General features: G+C 40.3%; 1 protein-coding gene across 4 annotated transcripts in view; it reads right to left on the bottom strand.

Moving 5' to 3' along the window:
• The window catches only part of LOC134344331 (band 4.1-like protein 4B), a 403,206-nt gene that overhangs the window by 123,927 nt on the left and 256,856 nt on the right, over positions 1-22,423 (bottom strand). For all 4 annotated transcript variants that reach the window (XM_063043916.1, XM_063043918.1, XM_063043917.1 and 1 more), the window contains 2 exons: positions 13,966-14,087; positions 2,482-2,595 (listed from right to left, as the gene is read on the bottom strand). In XM_063043916.1, coding sequence (XP_062899986.1) covers positions 2,482-2,595; positions 13,966-14,087 — 236 coding nt within the window. The remainder of the gene's footprint in view (positions 1-2,481; positions 2,596-13,965; positions 14,088-22,423) is intronic.

The raw sequence follows: 22,423 nt of genomic DNA on the forward strand, positions 1-22,423 counted from the left end.
TCTTCCTTTATCTTTAAATAAATTAACTGACAGTTTGGTGGTTAAACACACTGAGGATCTGATACAGTTTAGAAAACATTTCTGTTTATTGAGATTTTCTCTTTCTAGTCCTATTTTTTCTAATTTTTTTTTAAACCATCTACGACCGGTCCATTTTTCAGAGAATGGGATAGATTAAGCATAAAACAATTTCAAGATCTGTTTGTTGGAGGGATACTTTCTTCTTCTGAGCAGCTCTCAGTGAAATATAACTTATCAAATGCCCACTTTTTTCGATATCTACAGATCAGAGATTTTTTAAGATCTAAACTACATATATTTCCTACCTGCTCGGATAAGAACATAACAGATGTAATTTTTAATTTGAAACCTTTTGATAATGGCTCAATATCTTATATTCATGGTCTGTTGTTGGGACTGAGAATGGCTCCTTTAGACAAAATTAAAGAAGATTGGGAAAAGGATTCACAGACTTCATTATCTGATGAGACCTGGAGGGCTACCAAAAGGGGGTTAATTCTTCATCATTATGTGCTCGTCATTCCCTCCTACAATTTAAAGTGGTACATAGGGCTCCTATGTCTAAAGACAAGCTCTCTCGTTTTTTTGCAGATATATCTCCTTATTGTGACAGATGTAATAATGGAGAGGCTTCATTAATTCATATGTTTTGGTCATGTTTGAGCCTCGAAAAATATTGGAAAGATGTATTCCAAACTTTTTCTGTACTCTTTAAAGTTAATTTTAAGGCCAATCCTTTGACTGCCTTATTTGGTATTGTTGAGGAACGAGCTATAATTTTGGAGCCTTCTCATTTGTGGGTGCTGGCTTTTATTTCTCTTATGGCTAGGAGGGGGATCTTGCTTAAATGGAAGAAGGATCCCCTCCCACACATGCACAATGGTTATGCGATGTTATGTCATGTTTAAACTTAGAGAAGATTCGTTGTTCGATTTCTGATTCTAATCAAGATTTTCAAACGTTATGCGGACCCTTTCTGAACTATTTTGAAAATCTTTGAATTGTTATTGTTATTAAAATATAGATCTGGGCTATTATTATAAAACACTATATGGTAAAGTACTCTTTTTTTTCTTTTGTTTTTTTTTACCAACTAGTTTTGTCTTGGTAGTGGGTGTAGATTTTTTTAATAATATAATTAACCATATTATTGTATTTCATAATTCAATTTATTTTATTCAATTGATCATCAATATGGGATACCATGGTTGTATCAGTGTGATTTATATATAGTGCATTTTGTGCTACCTTATTTTGATTTATAATAAGTATCCTTATGAATTCTGTATCTGTGTATATGAAATTTAATAAAAATATTGGAAAAAGGAAAAAGATACTGGCTGTCTACATGCATTGAAACAGGCATTCAACAAGCTTATGAGCTCAGAATGGCAAGATAGACTCCAACACAGCAGCCTGAGGCCATCCCCACCAATCTCTGGCATTTTTTGACATATTGTTAGCCATCAAAATCTGTAAAGTACTTTTTAACAGATTTTGTATTCTGTGTCAGATACATTTGAAAACTATTCAAAGAGGTCTGAATAATTATAAGAAATTAATATTAGGGCAAATTAACAAAGAAAAATAATTTTAGTTAAGAGCATCTAAATGCCAATGTTTTCACAGGTGGGAACTATTAATTGTTGTAATTTAGTCCTGTTGAAGGGTTTCTGCTGGAAACGTCGAGTGTGTATTATTCCACTGATGCTGCCCGGCCTGCTGAGTTCCTCCAGCATTTTGTGTGCATTGCTCGCATTTCCAGCATCGCAGATTTTCTCTTGTTTGTAATTTATTATTCATTTTAACAGCACAAAAAATGCATCAAAATCCATGAAATGAGCCTCTCTTACATGTAAGTTAACTTAGGTTGTATGTTAATAACAGCAGGTTAATAACCTTGGAATATTAATTATTCCCAGATGTAAAATGCAATCCTCATCTGCACTTAAAAACATAAATAGGTGGGTATGATGATTAGTTAATCAACCCTGAATGTTATTAAGCCACTCATATAATCTTCTGCTACACGTTGGGAGGGTTGAATGAGATTAGAAATCATAGTTCCTCATTCCTTGTTTAATAGAATACAATTTCTTCAGCTACTTGTAGTTAGAGGGATAATTCTGAAAAGAGTAAAAACATTAAATGGAAAGCGAAGAATTGTACTGTTCAGCCTATTGAATGTCTTTTTTTGAAATTATCACACTTAACGCATCAGATAATGAACAGATAATCATCCTACTTTCTACATTACCTGATGCAATTAAGTTTGATATTTTCCAGTTTAATATCTTTGAAACAACTAGATGCAAGAGGTTTGCTTTTGTTTGTTGTTAATCAGAAGTACATATCTATTTGTCCAGAAATCTGCCGCATTTGTGTCATATGCAACTGAAGGAAACAAAGAATAGAAATATATACTTGCTGTGGAATGCAATAATGCATCAGGAGACTCACCTTCAATGCAGCATCCATTTGAGCTTTAATGATGTTGCTCTTCATCTGATCAGGATGAGAAGAGGGTGATGCAGGAGAATGCAGGCCCTTTTCTAACAGTTTCTTTTCCTCACCCTGGTGGTTACAAATAGTAAATAGCTTTAATGATTTATAAACACAAATGAAAACTTAATGACTAAATACTAAGCAAATATTTCTCATCAGTATTCACTAAGGAAATGGTCTCTTTATTTGAACAGTTTAGCAAAGGCAAGGTGAAGGTCTAGAGCAAGTCTCAAATAAAGAGGATATTCAATGCCTTAGTGGGCTTAAAGATGGATAAAAATTTGGATAGGATTTATCCCAGGCTGCTGTGACAGGCAAGGAAAGAGGTTGTGTTCTTCAACTGAGATGGTTAAATTCTCACTGACAAGTGAGATTCCAGTTTACTGGAGACAACAAATGTGATCTCCCTTTTCAAGAAGGGCACAAGGTAAAGTAATAATGCACCTGTGTGTCTAATATCAGTAGTAGGGAAATTATAGAAGAAACTGCTAAAGGGCAGGATTAATAGTCACTTAGAATGACAAGATCTAACCAGAAATTGCTAATGTGGCAAGGGCAGATCTAGTCTAACCAATCCAAATACATTTTTTGAATTGGTAACAAAAGCATATTGAAGAGATAAGAACAATTGATGTAGTTACATGGACTGGTCAGTTACATAACAAGTTCTGATATGGGAGACAGGTCCTACAGATTGGGCCTTAGGAAGGAATATGAGATACTGGTTTTCATTTGTCAGGGCACTGGATACAAAAGCAGGTAGGTTATGTTCCAAATTCATATACCTTTGGTTAGGCCTCTACTGGAGAATTTCTGAGTGCCACTTTACAGGAATCATGATGTAGTGGTAGAGATCAGTACAGACAAAATTCACAAGGATGTTGATGCCTCCTTTTAGTTCAGAGGACAGAATGGAGGAGACAGGTCTGCTCTTTCTGGAGCAAAGGAGGTTAATCACTGACTTATATGATGTGAAATTTGTTGTTTTGCAGCAGCAGTGCGGTTCAAAAGCACAAAATTATTATAAATTACAAAAACATAGTGCAAAATAAAAAGGAATACAAGGCGCTGCTCACTGAGCATTTAGAAATCTGATGGTGAAGAGGAAGAAGCTGTTTCTGAATCATTCAGTGAGAGTCTTCCCGCTCCTGACCCTCCTCCCCGAAGGTAGTAATGAGAAGAGAGCATGTGAGGGTCCTTAATGATGGGTGCTAACTTCTTGAGGATGTTTTTGAAGGTTGGCAGAGTTGTGTCTGTGATGGAGCTGGATGAACATACAATCCTCTGCAGCTTTTTGTGATCCGGCACAGTGAAGCTTCCATACCAGGCTAATGCCCTCTGCCATGCATCCTTATAGAAATTTGTAAGAATCTTTGGTGACATGCCAAATCTCCTCAAACTCCCAATGAAGTAGAGTTAATGGTGTGCCCTCTCCCTGATTGCATCAATGCGTTGGGCTCAAGATAAATCCTCTGAGATCATGAAACCCAGGAACTCGAAGCTATTCACTCTTTCTACCATTGCCCCTCAATGAGGACTGCTGTGTGTTTACCTGACTTCCTATTCCTGAAGTCTACAATCTATTCCTTGTTCTTGCTAATGTTGAGTGTGAGATTGTTGAGGCAACACACTCAACCATCTGATCTATTTCATTCTTGTACACCCACTCATCGCTGTCTGAGATTCTGTCAACAATGATGTCATCAGCAAATCTGAAGAAGGGACATGATTGAAACATAATTGTTAGCACTATAGATAGCATGAAATACAGAAAACTTTTCCCCATGAGAGGTTAAACAAAATGAGGGTACATCAATCTAGAATAAGGATGAAGAAACGTAGAGGGGATATGAAGAGGACCTTAATCCACCAAAAGAGGTTGAAGTACCTGGAAGGCACTGCCTGAAGTAGGACCACTAACAGCATTTAAGCAGTGTCCATACTTGAATCACTTGGGCAAAGAAGGTTATTTAATGAATGTTAATGGGTGTTCACTTATCAGTGTGGATGTTGTGGTCAAACGGCCCGTATCTAAGCTTGATGTCTCCATGACTTTATGACAATGATCATTGTTACAGGCTCCACAGAATTTTAGAACCATAGAACATTACAGCACAGAAACAGGCCTTTTGGCCCTTCTTGGCTGTGCCGGACCATTTTTCTACCTAGTCCCACTGACCTGCACCTGGACCATATCCCTCCATACACCTCTCATCCATGTACCTGTCCAAGTTTTTCTTAAGTGTTAAAAGTGAGCCCGCATTTACCACTTCATCTGGCAGCTCATTCCACACTCCCACCACTCTCTGTGCGAAGAAGCCCCCCACCCCAATGTTCCCTTTAAACTTTTCCCCCTTCGTCCTTAACCCATGTCCTCTCGTTTTTTTCTCCCCTTGCCTCAGTGGAAAAAGCCTGCTTGCATTCACTCTATCTATACCCATCATAATTTTATATACCTCTATCAAATCTCCCCTCATGCTTCTACGCTCCAGGGAATAAAGTCCTAACCTATTCAACCTTTCTCTGTAACTCAGTTTCTCAAGTCCCGGCAACATCCTTGTAAACCTTCTCTGCACTCTTTCAACCTTATTAATATCCTTCCTGTAATTTGGTGACCAAAGCTGCACACAATACTCCAAATTCGGCCTCACCAATGCCTTATACAACGTCACCATAACATTCCAACTCATACTCAATACTTTGATTAATAAAGGCCAATGTACCAAAAGCTCTCTTTATGATCCTATCTACCTGTGACACCACTTTTAGGGAATTTTGTATCTGTATTCCCAATCCCTCTGTTCTATTGCACTCCTCAGAGCCCTACTATTTACCTTGTACGCTCTACCTTGGTTTGTCCTTCCAAGGTGCAATACTTCACACTTGTCTGTATTAAACTCCATCTGCCATTTCTCAGCCCATTTTTCCAGCTGGTCCAAATCCCTCTGCAAGCTTTGAAAACCTTCCTCACTGTCCACTACACCTCCAATCTTGGTATCATCAGTAGATTTGCTGATCCAATTTAGCACATTATCATCCAGATCATTGATATAGATGACAAATAAAAATGGACCCAGCACTGATCCCTGTGGCACACCACTAGTCACAGGCCTCCACTCAGAGAAGCAATCCTCCACTACCACTCTCTGGCTTCTTCCATTGAGCTAATGTCTAATCCAATTTACTATCTCTCCATGTATACTTAGCAACTGAATTTTCCTAACTAATCTCCCATGCAGGACCTTGTCAAAGGCTTACTGAAGTCCATGCAGACAACATCCACTGCCTTCCCTTCATCCCCTTTCCTGGTAACCTCCTTGAAAAACACTAATAGATTTGTTAAACATGACCTACCATGCACAAAGCCATGTTGACTCTCCCTAATAAGTCCGTCTATCTAAATACTTGTAGATCCTATCCTTTAGTACTCCTTCCAATAATTTACCTACTACCGACGTCAATCTTACCGGCTTACTTTTAGAGCCTTTTTTAAACAATGAAACAACATGAGCTATCCTCCAATCCTCCGGCACCTCACCCGTAGATACCGACATTTTGAATATATCTGCCAGGGGCCCTGCAATTTCAATACTAGTCTCCTTCAAGGTCTGAGGGAATACCCTGTCAGGTCCTGGGAATTTATCTACTCTGATTTGCCTCAAGATAGCAAGCACCTCCTCCCACTTCAATCTGTATAGGTTCCATGACCTCACTACTTGCTTGCCTTATTTCCACAAAGTCCATGCCAGCTTCCTTAGTAAATACAGATGCAAAAAAACCATTTAAGATCTCCCCCATTTCTTTTGGTTTCATACGTAACCAATCACTCTGATCTTCAAGAGGACCAATTTAATCCCTTACTGTCCTTTTGCTCTTAATATACCTGTAGAAGCTCTTTGGATTATCCTCACCTTGACTGCCAAAGCAACCTCTTGTCTTCTTTTAGCCCTCTTGATTTCCTTTTTAAGTATTTTCTTGCACTTTTATACTCCTCAAGCACCTTATTTGCACCCTGTTTTCTATACATGTCATACAACTCTCTCTTCTTCTTTATCAGAGTTGCAATATCCTTTGAGAAACAAGGTTCCTTATTCTAATTCACTTTGCCTTTAATCGTGACAGGAACATACAAACTCTGCACTCTCAAAATTTCTCCTTTGAAGGCCTCCCACTTACCAACCACATCCTTGCCAGAGAACAACCTGTCCCAATCCATGCTTTTTAGATCCTTTCTCATTTCTTCAAATTTGGCCTTCTTCCAGTTTAGAACCTCAACCCTAGGACCAGATCTATCCTTATCCATGATCAAGTTGAAACTAATGGTGTTAGGATCACTGGAACCTACACGCACTTCCGTCTCCTGTCCTAACTCGTTTCCTAATAGGAGATCTAATATTGCATCCTCTCTGGTTGGTACCTCTATATATCGATTTAGAAAACTTTCCTGAACACATTTTACAAACTCTAACCCATCTAGACCTTTAACAGTATGGGAGTCTCAATCAATATGTGGAAAATTAAAATCCCTTACTATCACAACTTTATGTTTCCTGCAGTTGTCTGCTATCTCTCTGCAGATTTGTTCCTCCAATTCTCGCTGACTAGTGGGTGGTCTATAATACAACCCCATTAATGTGGTCATACTATTTGTTTTTACAAATCAAAATAAAGGTTCTTACATTAAGGTTTTGACCTTTTTTTGCAAACCAACTACAGCTGCAAGGGGAATTCTACAGCTGTACAAATAGCTTGGTTCAATGTTATTCCACCATAATAATTATTAGAAAAAATAAATCTGTGTTAGTGTGGCTCTATATCAACACAGTTATGTAATGGCTGTTCACTTTAGACCCAGTCCATTATAAAGAAACATTTGACTTTTAAGCAAATATACTCAATTCAAAGTTCAACCAATTCGGGAAAAAAATGTCATGATGTGGATTAAAATAACTAACAGTCTGTATTCATAACGTAAAAGTAGATGAACTATCAATATTAGATACGAATTATTTAAGATTTTCATTCAACTATATTGGTAGGTTTCTCTGTCCATTCTAATTGTATGTTATTTTATCCAGAGTGATATTGCAATTTGATTTTGCATCTTATTCTTCTGAAGGCAATGAAACCTTGTAATCACAGGATAATCTCTCGAGGCATTATTCAGTGGTGGCAAGGACATTCTCTTTTTTTAATTCAGGCAGAGTCAAAGGGCTGAAGGGGAGGATGGACACTAGGTGGGAAGGTGAAGGATCAAGGTCAAAGACAGGAAAAGGAAAGCATAGAAGCAAAGTAGGGAGAAAGAATGTAAGAGGAGAGAAATGGAAGACAAAGCTAAGGGGAGAGAGATGTAAAGAAAAATGCAGGAAGAAATCTGGATGCAGAAGAGAATCAGGGAGCAAAAATAACCGGCCCACAATGTTGTGCCAACCCGCAAACCCTGCCTCCCATATAAGCCGACTTAAATTCTTCCAAATACCTGTCCAGTAGTCTCCTAAACTTCACTAATGTATCTGCCTCCACCACTGACTCAGGCAGTGCAATCCACGCACCAACCACTCTCTGAGTAAAAAACCTTCCTCTAATATTGCCCTTGAACTTCCCACCCCTTACCTTAAAGCCATGTCCTCTTGTATTGAGCAGTGGTGCCCTGGGGAAGAGGCGCTGGCTATCCACTCTATCTATTCCTCTTATTATCTTGTACACCTCTATCATGTCTCCTCTCATCCTCCTTCTCTCCAAAGAGTAAAGCCCTAGCTCCGTTAACCTCTGATCATAATGCATACTCTCTAAACCAGGCAGCATCCTGGTAAGTCTCCTCTGTACCCTTTCCAATGCTTCCACATCCTTCCTATAGTGAGGCGACCAGGACTGGACACAGTACTCCAAGTGTGACCTAACCAGAGTTTTATAAAGTTGCATCATTACATCGCGACTCTTAAACTCTATCCCTCGACTTACGAAAGCTAACACCCCATAAGCTTTCTTAACTACCCTATCCACCTGTGAGGCATCTTTCAGGGATCTGTGGACATGTACCCCAAGATCCCTCTGCTCCTCCATACTACCAATTATCCTGCCATTTACTTTGTACTCTGCCTTGGAGCTTGTCCTTCCAAAGTGTACCACCTCACACTTCTCCGGGTTGAACTCCATCTGCCACTTTTCAGCCCACTTCTGCATTCCATCAATGTCTCTCTGCAATCTTTGACAATCCTCTACACTATCTACAACACCACCAACCTTTGTGTCGTCTGCAAACTTGCCAACCCACCCTTCCACCCCAACATCCAGGTCGTTAATAAAAATCATGAAAAGTAGAGGTCCCAGATCCGATCCTTGTGGGACACCACTAGTCACAATCCTCCAATCTGAATGTATTCCCTCCACCACAACCTTCTGCCTTCTGCAGGCAAGCCAATTCTGAATCCACCTGGCCAAACTTCCTTGGATCCCATGCCTTCTGACTTTCTGAATAAGCCTACCGTGTGGAACCTTGTCAAATGCCTTACTAAAATCCATATAGATCACATCCACTGCACTACCCTCATCTATATGCCTGGTCACCTCCTCAAAGAACTCTATCAGGCTTGTTAGACAGGATCTGCCCTGCACAAAGCCATGCTGACTGTCCCTGATCAGACCATGATTCTCTAAATGCCCATAAATCCTATCTCTACGAATCTTTTCCAACAGCTTTCCCACCACAGACATAAGGCTCACTGGTCTATAATTACCCGGACTATCCCTATTTCCTTTTTTTGAATAAGGGGACAACATTCGCCTCCCTCCAATCCTCCGGTACCATTCCTGTGGACAATGAGGACATAAAGATCCTAGCCAGAGGCTCAGCAATCTCTTCCCTCGCCTCGTGGAGCTCCCTGGGGAATATTCCTTCAGGCCCCGGGGACTTATCTGTCCTAATGTATTTTAACAACTCCAACACCTCCTCTCCCTTAACATCAACATGCCCCAGAACATCAACCTCACTCATATTGTCCTCACCATCATCAAGTTCCCTCTCATTGGTGAATACTGAAGAGAAGTATTCATTGAGGGCCTTGCTCACTTCCACAGCCTCCAGGCACATTTTCCCACCTTTATCTCTAATTGGTCCTTCCTTCACTCCTGTCATCCTTTTTTCTTCACATAATTGAAGAATGCCTTGGGGTTTTCCTTTACCTGACTCGCCAAGGCCTTCTCATGCCCCCTTCTTGCTCTTCTCAGCCCCTTCTTAAGCTCCTTTCTTGCTTCCCTATATTCCTCAATAGACCCATCTGATCCTTGCTTCCTAAACCTCATGTATGCTGCCTTCTTCCACCTGACTAGATTTTCCACCTCACTTGTCACCCATGGTTTCTTCACCCTACCATTCTTCATCTTCCTCACCGGGACAAACTTATCCTAAACATCCTGCAAGAGATCTCTGAACATCGACCACATGTCCATAGTACATTTCCCTGCAAAACATCATCCCAATTCACACCCGTAAGTTCTAGCCTTATAGCCTCATAATTTGCCCTTCCCCAATTAAACACTTTCCTAGCCTCTCTGATTCTATCCTTTTCCATGATAATGCTAAAGGCCACGGAGCGGTGGTCACAGTCCCCCAGATGCTCACCCACTGAGAGATCTGTGACCTGACCCGGTTCATTACCTAGTAGTGGATCTAGTACGGCTTTCCCCCTAGTCGGCCTGTCCACATACTGTGACAGGAATCCATCCTGGACACACTTAACAAACTCTGTCCCATCTAAACCCTTGGAACTAAACAGGTGCCAATCAATATTAGGGAAGTTAAAGTCACCCATGATAACAAACCTGTTATTTTTGCACCTTTCCAAAATCTGCCTCCCAATCTGCTCCTCTGTATCTTTGCTCCAGGGGGCCTATAGAATACCCCCAGTAGAGTAACTGCTCCCTTCCTGTTCCTGACTTCCACCTATAGTGACTCAAAAGAGGATCCTGCTACATTACCCACCCTTTCTCTAGCTGTAATAGTATCCCTGACCCGTAATGCCACCCCTCCTCCCCTTTTTCCACTCTCTCTATGCTTTTGAAAGCACTGAAATCCAGGAATATTGAGAATCCATTCCTGCCCTGGTGCCAGCCAAGTCTCTGTAATGGCCACTACATCATAATTCCATGTATGTATCCAAGCTCTCAGTTCATCACCTTTGTTCCTGATGCTTCTTGCATTGAGGTACACACATTTCAGCCCTTCTACCTTATTGTCTTTACACCATTTATTCACATGCGCACTGAAGCATACAGTGAAATGTTAACACTCAACACCACCTAAGGATGTGCTGAGGGCAACCCACAAGTTTCACCCCACATTCTGGCACAAACATAACATGTCTACAATGTTCAACAGAACAACACAAGCAACTACAACAAAATCCACATTCCTCCCTCCTATCCACCCACTCACAGACACAGACAGCCCTCCAACTCTAGGACACACCTTTAGAGGACTTGAGCCTCCGACTGCACCTGTGGACTCGCAGACTTCTGTCTGGACGATCTCTGATCCTAGTATCTTCTGACCTGGAAGGCTACCAGCCCTTGCCTCATTGGTCTTTGTCCACAGCCCTTGCCAAACTGACATCCATCCACAAATGTCCTTCATGCCATGTCTATGACACTGGCCTTCAAACACAGAATGCGAAGCACAGAGTAGAAGCTTAGACTCTGGCCTGACCTCTAACTTCGCCACATCCTTGTCCCTAAACTTCCTTTGACCAGAACCTCATTTTTGTCCCCAAACCCATCTTTACAAACCCAAAAAACAACTAAGTTTGAGCCACAACCTCAACGGAGGCTACAGCTCAGAGTAATCTTGACTCAAAACTGTTTCAACCATGGTTCTGTAACTGCAGATAAATGAATAACATGACTTTAACCTTTTAATGATTACCCTAACATAATACCAGAGCCATCACATTCAACAAATATCAGAAACCATCAGATAAACTTCAGTATGCAATTTTGCCTCACCTAAAGTTGAACTTAAACAAGTCATACAGTCTATCAGCTTCAGAAATATTAATCTTTGAAAACTTTATCCTTGCCACTCAGAATGCAAACATATGCATTCCATGGCACAAATTGACTTCAACAACAAAATATTTACTTTCCTCCACAACTCTATATTACACTCGTTTCATAAGTTACTGGATTCAACACTTTATGCTCTGTCCCCTTCCTTCATTAAACTTAATTCATCTTGACACCCCATAACGTCAGAATCAGGTTTAATATCACCAACATACATCATGAACTTTGTTAATTTAGCTGCAGCAATACAACGCAATACATGATAAATATAGAAAATCATAAATAAATGAATTACAGTAAGTATGTAGGTGTATATTAAATAGGTAAATTAAAAATAATAGTGTAAAACAGAAATAATAAAAAAGTGAGGTAGTGCTCTCATGGGTTCAATGTCCATTTAGAAATCGGATGGCAGAGCAGAAGAAGCTGTTCCTGAATCACTTCTGTATCTTCTTCCTGACGGTGACAGTGAGAACAGGGTATGTACTCGGTGCTGGGGGTCCTTAATAATGGATGCCACCTTTCTGAACCTCTACTCACACCTCTATCTCTACTGCCAATGACACCCACAAGTTCCTTCTGCATCAACCTTATTATAATCAATGTTATCTTTAAGTTTTTACAAGTAACATTTTAACTTTTAACTTTTAGCCATAAAACTCATTTACCGAAGTCCAACTTACAGAATTCTTTCCCATATCTCCACTTCACCCTCAGTATCGTTTTAAAGATGTCTGAACAGCATATTTTCATCAATGTTATGAGACCATAACAATTAGGAGCAGAATTAGGCCATATGGCCCATCCAGTCTGCTCTACCATTTCATCAGGTGTATGGGGTGTCAGGGAGGGGTAGCACCTCTGGTGGGGGAACATGTCGTGTCCTTTTCAGGGTGGTTAGTCCACCTTTGGTCCCCACCTGGCACTCAGCTCTCACCTGTGGCTCCCCGTAGCTGTTTGCATGCGACAGCGGCCACACCCCGGGCAATGGCTTCGACAAGCCGGCTAAGCCAGGTGAGGGTAGCCGACGGGTCTCAAACCCTCGGTGTGATACGGAGTTGTCCATCCCAGCATGTGAAGACAGACTCCGGCGGATTGAGCGGACGAGACCTATGGAAGGTCCAACGGTCAAGAAGGCGGTCTCTGCAAGCGTCGTGGAACGTGTAGAGCGGGACAAGACACAGACGACGTCCTGGTCATCCACTGCACCTAGTCCCATCTCCAGCCGTCTAGACTCTGTCTTGCCACTGGATCCGGATGGGAATTGGGAAGAGAGAGTGAGGCTGACGCTGCGCAACTCTCCCTCACTTAAATCCAAATCACATGCTAGTCTCGACACCATCATAATGGTGTCGAGGTCCTCATCGACGTCAACGACGGACGAACGACTATTTCATCAAGGTAGATCCAATTTTTCTCTCAGCCCCAATCTCCTGTCTTCTCCCTGATTAAAAAATCAATCTACCTCTGCCTTATATAAAGACTTGGCCTCTACAGCTGTCTGTGGCAAAGAATTTCACCAATTCAACACTCTCTGGCTAAAGAAATACCTCCTCACCATTCTAAAAGGATATCTCACTATTCTGAGGCTGTGTCTTCTGGTGTTACACTCTCCCACCATAGGAAACATCCTCTCCACATCTACTCTAACAAGGCCTTTCACCATTCGACAGGTTTCAATTCTTCTGAATTCTGAATACAGGCCCAAAGTCAAAGTCTCTTCAATCCTGGAATCATTTTTGTGAACAACCTTAGAACCCTCTCCAGTTTCAGCACATCTTTTCTAAGATAAGGAGCCCAAAACTACTCACAATACTCCAACTGAGGCCTCACCAGTGTTTTATAAAGTTTCCACATTATATCCTTGCTATCAAGAAGTGGCCGTGCTAACGCAAATTTTAAGTAATTAACTACACATATCCTTGCTTCTGACTATTCAGAAGTCACACATTGATGAGATATTTTTGCTGACTGATTATCCCCAGTGTATTTCCATTTTCTATTCACAGGCATTTCTTGAAGTAAAGGTTGTCTGCATTTGTTGAAGTTGTGTCATACACTATAAGCACAATTAAATGCTCCCAATTTCATTTCAAAGCTACATCAGGACTAAAAGCAGTTATTCTTTAAGAAATAGACTTGTACAAAGGTATGTTTGTCATGTAAAATAATCCAGCTTGAATTTAGACTAAATGAAAGACCAAATAAATCACAATACATCATTACCTCCAGGAATTAGGAAGTAAGCAAATAGCATTTTCAGTGTGAGACATGTTAATATTTGTAGGGAAGCAAATAATTAATATTTATTTGGCTTAACACAGCCAATACATACTTCAAGAAAGAAACAATATAACTGGTTTAAGTGCAATGAATTACCTTGTTATTTATGTTGATATGCAGTGAGGGCCACTGCCCAACCACCTTACTGGAATCAGCTTCCAACTGCTTAAAACACACTCCAACCTCATCATAGTGTGGAAGAACAGTTGAGCTCAACTCTAGAAAAAATATAAAGTTTATATAAAAATAGAACCATATTGCAAGTGCAAGCTTTATAAATAACAAAGGAATAACAAAAATGACATTCTGACATCTGTTAATATTGTCTCAGAAGAAATCTGGTTCAAGGAAAAGTTGAATAAAGGACACCATTTAATCAAAGAAGAAACCTGAAGAACCTTTTTTATTGCAATTTTAGGGGACTCAAAGGGTGATGAGATTCAGGAACAAGGATGGAGTGGATGGGGGGGCATTAAGGTCTGGGACGCAGTAAGCAAATTCATCTGTACCTTAACCTATGAGACTGTATACCAACAGAAGACTGTACACAGACCCATTGTATGTGCAAGAGAGCACATGTTCATGCAGCAGAGCCTGGTACCAATTGTCTTTAATCCCTTGTTACTGGACTAAGACCTCAGTTTGTCAAGTCCCTGTGGTGTTATGTATGCAAAGGTTCTCAAAATTACAGAAAAGTCACAGTATATTCAGCTCTTTATTGGAACATTCTATCTAATCCCTTTCTACAGACTTTAACTTACTGCTCTGAAAATATTCATTTCCTTTATCTCAAAAGATAGGAGTAACCATCTTTTGAATATAAAGATAGCCAACTAAACTAATCCCTTATGCCTACATAATGTCCATATCCTTCCATTTTCCTCACATTCATGTGCCTATCTAAATGTCTCTTAAAAGTCTCTCATAACCTTATAAACCAGATCTCCCCTCAGCCTCCGCTGCTCCAGAGAAAACAACCCAAGTTTTCCCAACATTTCATTGTAGCACATGCCCTCTAATCCAGGCAGTATCCTGGTAAACCTCTTCTGTACCTTCGCCAAAGCCACAAAATCCTTCCTATATTGGGTCAACCAGAACAGTATACAATACTCCAGATGCAGCCTAACTAGTTTATAAAGCTGTAATACAACTTCCTGCCATATGCCTTCTTGATCACCCTCATGTTACTTCTGGGTTTTTTTTTGCCAAATACCTTCCTTGTATGCCCCCTAATTTTTTTAAACCTCTCCTTTACATTGCAACAGTTTGATTCGGCATACACGATCGATATCCTTCATGATTTTAAATACCTCTTACTCCACAAGTACTTTTGCCCTAAGAACAATCCCAGCTTTTAGTCAGTCAAATTCATTCAGCTCAGAATCATTCTGGTAAGCTTGCACCTTTCCTAAATTTATGGCAGCCAGGAGTAGTCACAAAACCTTTGTTGTAGCCTAAACAGTGACTATATCTTCGTGAATTATTTGCTGTTATACTCACTGCCTATATTTATAGAGCTCAGGATTCTGTATGTCTTTTTAACCACTTCAACTTGCCCTGTCATTTTCATTAGCATATTTGCCTTGATCTCTCTATTTTTGCATTCCTTTTAAAATCTTGCACTCAAGTTTAAGTTCAAGTTCATATTGTCTCTTCATGTTCTTCCTACCAAAATGTAACATACACATTTCTCAGCATTAAATTTCACATATCCAACATTTCTACCAGCCTGTCTGCATCTCATTCAGAAGTCTACTAATAATTGGCTTTCTCATCAGATTGTGTGTCATCTTCAAATTTGGAAACTATGCTCTGTAACTCCAAGCCCAAGCCTTTTAAATAAATCAAATAAAGCAATGCCCAGGAAACACTACTGGACACCTCCCTACAGTCTGAAAAAATTAACAATTTTCACTACTGCTCTGTATTTTGTAACTTTGGCATTTTTTTATCCATTCTACTAAATTTACTTTTACTTCAAAGCCTTCAAATAATATCACAACCATTGTGAGAGTGGATCAATGTTCAATTGTAAAGTTAAACGTCTTTGGCTGGTGAGCTTTGGCAACTGGAATGCAGGTATGGTACCTTGAAATTCCTCAGAGCATTCAATGGCAATTACGGTAGTGGTATGTTCCTCCTGCAAGATCTGTGTGAAGTGTGTCTAGCTGCAGTTCCTAACTGACCACGTGAAAGAGCTGGAGGTGGACGCAGTCAGGATCATCTGAGATGCTGAGTTTCATAGATGTGAGTTTTAGCAAGGTGATCACACCTAAGGTGCAGGCAGAAAGTAGTTGGGTGACCACCAGGAAAAGGAAACAGACAGTTAGCACAAGATTCATCTGTGGCCATTTCCCTCAAATAAGGATACTGTTCTGGATACTATTGGGTAGGGTGTCCATCCAGGAGAAGGCACAACAGCCAGATCTGTGGCTCCAGGACTGGCACTGGAGCTCAGCAGGGAAGGGTGAAGATAGAAGAACTACAACAATACGGGATTCAACAGTTAGGGGTGGGGGGGGGGTGGGGTGGGAACCACAGACATGAGATGCTATGTCCACAAAAGGAACTCTAAAAATGGTATGTTGCCTCCCCCGTGCCATAGTCTAGGATGTCACAGAGCAGCTACAGAATGTTCTCAAGGGGGAGGATGAGCAGCACGTTAGCACAAATGACATAGGTAGAAAATAGGATGAAGTCCTATGGGGTGAATATATAGAGGTAGGGAACAAGATAAAAAGCAGGACCTTGAGGGTAGTAATCTTTGGATTACTTCCAGTGCCATATGCTAGTATGGGTGAGAATAGATGGATATGACTTAAAAATTGGTGTAGGGTGCGGGGATTCCTATCTTTGGAACATTGGGAACTCTTCTAAGGCAGAGGAAATCTGAACTGGAGGGACAACCAATGTCCTGGCAAGCAGAGTTGCTAGCATTACCTGGATGGGTTTAAACTATATCCGCAGGGCAGTAGGACCCCAAGATTCAGAGAGGCAAATGAGAGGCTGGAAATCAATGCAGAAGTCAGTGACAGGAAGCTTACTAACCTGGGGCTTGGACAGCTATGTTTAAGTGGGATATTATAACCATTACAGATACATGTCTAAGGGAGGGACAGGGCTGACAGCTTAACGCTCTGAGATGAAATTACTGAAGGGTCATCCAGTGACGCTTTATGGATGGAGCTGAGAAATAAGGCGATGAATGATGACCTTGTTAAGATCGTTGGCCCCCAGAACTGTCAATGGGAACTAGAAGAACAAATATGCAGTGAGGTGTGCAATGAAATAATAGGGTTATATAGAAGGGGATTGTCGAGGACTTAGATGAATTGGTATTTGTTAAGTGTATTCAGACAAATTTCTTAATGAAATATATTGAAGGCCCGACCAAGGAAAGGGCAAAGTCCTACCTTTTCTTGAATAAGAGGGCAGGCAAGTAACAGAGGTGTCACCAGGGAGAACTTGGGACAAGTTACCATAGTTCTAATAGTTTTAAAATAGTTCTGGAATGAAACAGAACTGATCCACAGGTTCAAATGCTAAATTAGTGCAATGTGAATTTCGACAATTGATACAGGAGCTTGCAAAGCTGATTGGGGTAGATGTTTGCAGACAAAGGGATGGCTGGGTGGCTTTTAAAGGTGAGATAGTGAGAACTCAAGGTCTGTATGTTCTTGTTAGAGAGTAAAGGACAAGGCAGATAGGATTAAGGACACTGATGACAAGGGATATTGTGGCGCTAGTCAGGAGAGAGGAAATATGGGTCAGGACAAAGACTGTTGGGATGAAGTTAATCCCTGGAGTACAAGCAATGCAGAAGCGTACTCAAGAAGGAAGTCAGGAGGGCAAAAAGGAGGCATGAGATAAATTTTGTGGAGATTAAGAAAAATCCAAGAAGTCTTCATAAGTATATTAAAAGAAAAAGAGTCACTCAAGAGAATAGGGCCCATCAAAGATCAAAAGAAATTTCTTTGTGTGGAGGTACAGGAGATAAGCAAGGTCCTTAATGCCTATTTTTCCTCTTTTTAACTGAGGAGAAAGACATGAAAACTTCAGAACCAGGGAAAAGTAAATGTGAAGGTCTTGGAGATTTGTATACCTCTATGCCTTTTAAGACATCCAACACCTCCTCAACTTTAATGCAGACTATCCCCAAGGCCTGACCAGGTTTATTCAAGAATATTACAGGAGACTAGAGAAGAAATTGCAGGAGCCCTGCTTGAGATACTTGCATCATTGTTAGCCATGGGTGAGATGCCAGTAAATTGGGGTGTAGTGAACATGCAGCTTTTAATTACGAAAGGTAGCAGAGAAAACCTGGAAACTATAGAGCAGTAGGTCTAAAGTCAATTACTAGAGGTGATTTTGGGGGATTAGATACATGTACATCTAGACAGACAAGAGTTGATTAGGGATAGTCAGCATGGCATGACAATTCTGCCAATTAATAAGATCATGGCTGATCTGATCACAATCTCTCCTCCACATTCTAGTTTACCCATCATTACCTTTCAATTTCTTTGCTTATCCACTATTGCCTAAGACATATTCAAAGATGCGGCTTCCACTTCTCTTTGAGAAAAGGTATTTCAAGAACCCTTGATGTTCAGAGGAAAGAAATTTCACCTCACATTTGCTTTACATAATGACTGGTATTGCTAGATTCTTCCTCACAAGGAAAAAGTCATCTTCATATCCAATCTGTCAAGACCCTTCAGGAATCTGTGTCAGTGAAGCTGCTCACTTCTGAACTCTAGTGGATAAAGACCTACTTTATCCAATCTTTTCGTAACTAGATATTTCCAGGGTCTTGACCAAAAATGTTAACCATCCCTCTGCTCCACACGTTGCCTGACCTGCTGAATACTTAAGCTGTTTTGTTTCTGATCCAGATAAGGATTTCCAGTCTCTTCTCTTCATTCTAGTTATTACTATAATAATTCTCCAACCTGCCTTTTATCTTGCCTTGAGGAGGAGACCGGTACTATATGCAATATTCCAGGTGCACTTTGACCTAAACTCCACATAACTGGAGCATAAGACCACCTTATTTTCTTATTTAACTTATCTACCAATAACATTTATTAGCTTTTGTAAAGTACTTGCTGTATGTGCCTAATAGCCTTTTACAACTCATGCCTCAGACACCTATATTCCTTTGTATCTCAGAGCTCCTTAATCTCTCACCATTCAGATAATACCTTTTCAGGTATTTTTTTTATTACAAAAATGGAAAATTTCACACTGTCCCACATTGTGCTCCATTTACCATATCTCAGCCCACTCACTTAACTATTCCTCCAAGGCCTCCTTATGTCCTTGTCATAATATTTATACTATATTTTCCTGTCTATCTTTGTAAACTGTCATCAAGTAAACTCAACAACCATATCTTTGGCAATGTCATCCAAACCATTCATATAAATCAATAAAATTGAAGCAACATGCTCCAATCTCTATGGTACACCACCCATCACATCTTACCAACTAATAAAGATCCTCTTATATCAACTCTATTTCCTGATAACTTTCCTAGTTTATTATGCATGTCATTATGTTATCTTGTACACTGTGAGCTTTTATGTCCCACCATAAACTTTGATCTGAACTTTTATAAAATGCTTTCAAGAAAATTTAGAACATCAGCAAGATTTCCTTAACTTCAACCTTCCTATGTCTCTAGGATCTGCCTGGTACAGACTCTCATGTCCCAATTCTTGACTCCTAAAACAGACATTCCATTCCAATGTCTGCCACAGGTAAAGATTACCTTACAAATATAGAAAAATACTCTGGGCTGTTAAGAGTTTCTTGAACATATTCAACCTCCCCACAAAATCCTGTGCACCTCTCTTTGTGATAACTGCACAAAGCAGAGAAAGAAGATTTGAAATGATGTTGAGAATCTCAACTCCATCCACCAGGAACATCTTGTAAGTGGTGAAAGAAGCACACCATTTCAAAGACTACTTAACACATCGACTACCTCCTCTTGCCTGTTAGAGCATTGTAGTTCCCACATTGGCTGAATAGTACCCTCAGAACCTACAAAAACAGAGAGAAGGTGGGGCTGCTGCAGAAGAAGATAGCAACCTAAACCACCATTTTTCACTGCTCATTCTACAGTTCTCAAAGATCTGTCCATCCTGGAGCTGGTTTTATTTAGATTAGAATTTCATACTTTTGGCAGGCTGGTTTGATGATGGATAAATAGTATCAGTCAAACTACATAACATCAGCACCAGTTTGTGTCCAGTACATGCCACTACTTAATCTTGACACTTAGTGTGCATGACACTAAGTGGATAGAATAATAAATTAGTATCTTCATGAAAATAATCAGAAAATGTCAAAATCATTGCTTGGAAAACTGCAGTTCAGGAACATTAATCTATTTAGTTAATTTTGTTAACAGTCCCATTTAATATATTATAATGAAAAAAAAACTTCAGGTTAGTACTTTGCATTGAACCTTTAACAGTTTTAATTTATGGAATGCACGTAAATCAAAGGGAAGAAATATAATATCAATAAATGTCTACCATCAGAGGTCTCTAAATAATTAGGTTTAAGGAATGGGCATATTCTTAATGTCTAACTGTGCTACATTTCAATAAAAAAAGTCAAGAAGGCAATCTGCTATATGGACTTTTTATCTTTTGGTTCTCAGAGCTGCTGCAAAGGGAACACAGAAACACCAGTTTACAAATTTGGAGGCACTTTAAATAATTAAATAAGGTTTTAAGAAATTGAATTAACATTGAATCAGTTAACTCAGCTGACAAATTCTGCTACATCCTGCCTCTCCTTCGCTTGACATCCTGAACAGTTTTCCAGATTTCTTCTTCCTCAACTTACCCACAAGAGGTTTTTTGTCCATTCTTGGCTTTTCCTCAACCCCGATTAATTCATCATACTTCTGGCATTCACATTCTAATTATACTGCTTCCCTTTCTTTTCCTAATCTTTTTCAAAAGGGTAGTGAAAAGGGATAATAGAATCCTTTTTCACAGAAATTATGCAACAGATATGGAGAGGTGGGGAGGGCATGGGAGGCGAGTAGTGGTGTTGATGGTGGGCGAAAGCAGCAATGTGAAAATCAGTTACAGAGATATATAAGCTGAGTGCTAGGATAGAAAGGATCATAAGACCATAAGACATAGGAGCAGAATTAGGCCATTTGGCCCATTGAGTCTTCTCCTTTCTTCCCCTCTTCAGCTCCACTCCCTGGCCTTTGCCCCATAACCTTTGGTGCTATCTTTGCTTTTCTTTTATCATCTGTACTACCCTGAGTCCTCTCACTCTGGTTCCACAACAACCCTACCAAATTAAGTTTAAAACCTCCCCAACAGCTCTAACAAACTTACCTGCAAGAATATTGTTCCCCGTCGCTTTCAGGTGCACTTTTGTACAAGTTATACCTCCCCCAGAAGAGATCCCAATGATCCAAGAACTTGAAGCCCTGTTCCTTGCACCGGCTTCTCAGCCATGCATTAATCTGCCAAATCATTCTGTTTCTACCCTCACTGGCACATGGCACATGGCACAGGCAGCAATCCAGAAAATACTACCTTGGAGGTCCTGCTTCTCAGCTTTCTGCCCAGCTCTCTAAATTCTCTTTTCAGGACCTCTTTGCTTTTCCTTCCTATGTCATTGGTACCAGTTTAACTTCGTAGGCAAAGAGGAAGGGTTAGCAGCAGATCAAGTGTCTCTACTTTGAATGTAAGGAGGCTTAGGAGAACACAGAAGAGTAGGAAAGGCACTTAAGATAAGTAATACTGGTAGTAAAGATAAAGAGCCAAGCAGTTTTAGCTTTACCAACACAACCTTTCTTCCTACTGCACCCCCCCCGCAAACAAATGACATGACGTGATATGACATGCATTTTTCCAATATGCCAGTTCTGTGTCCTGTACTGTATATTCAAATGAGCACAAGGAGAAAAACAAAGGGAGTTATTAACAGCTTTACTTAATGATACACCAGAAACGCACAGGCCAATAGGTAGTATAACCGACGCTTCTCCACATTTAACTACTCAAGAAACACCTCCGACTTCAAATTTCCCATTCCCCCCATCCAAAAAACAACTACTTACTATGAGAAATGAAACAAAAACTTATAAGGCTCAGTCTGTTTCTCGTCAACCATGGATGCTGCGCCCTAGCTTTCTAGACATGCAAGCCTAGCCAGTACGACATGGAGAGCAAGCTGTTACCTTCTCCATAGATCTGATTAACCCACAGGAATGGCAAAGACCGATACAGTTTGGTACCAACAGCGTTGCAGTAGCTGCCAGTCAATGTTGAACTCAACATTGAACTTCCTTAGGGACTCTAGCTTAAATTTTCCCTTAGGGTTTAATCCTGAAACCTTCCCCATGAGTAGGTATAGCCGCAAGGCTACTGAGGTTTGAAATTAGAGATTTCCTTCTCCTAGATGAGCAGCCAACCATGGCTGGCGAGCCCTACCTGCCTGAAGGAGGGACCTTAAGTTACGTAAATTATTAGGAGCATTAACAGGGTAGATAGTAGGAAAATTTTTCCCACAG

Source organism: Mobula hypostoma, chromosome 3 (genome assembly GCF_963921235.1).
Source record: "Mobula hypostoma chromosome 3, sMobHyp1.1, whole genome shotgun sequence".
Taxonomy (NCBI): domain Eukaryota; kingdom Metazoa; phylum Chordata; class Chondrichthyes; order Myliobatiformes; family Myliobatidae; genus Mobula; species Mobula hypostoma.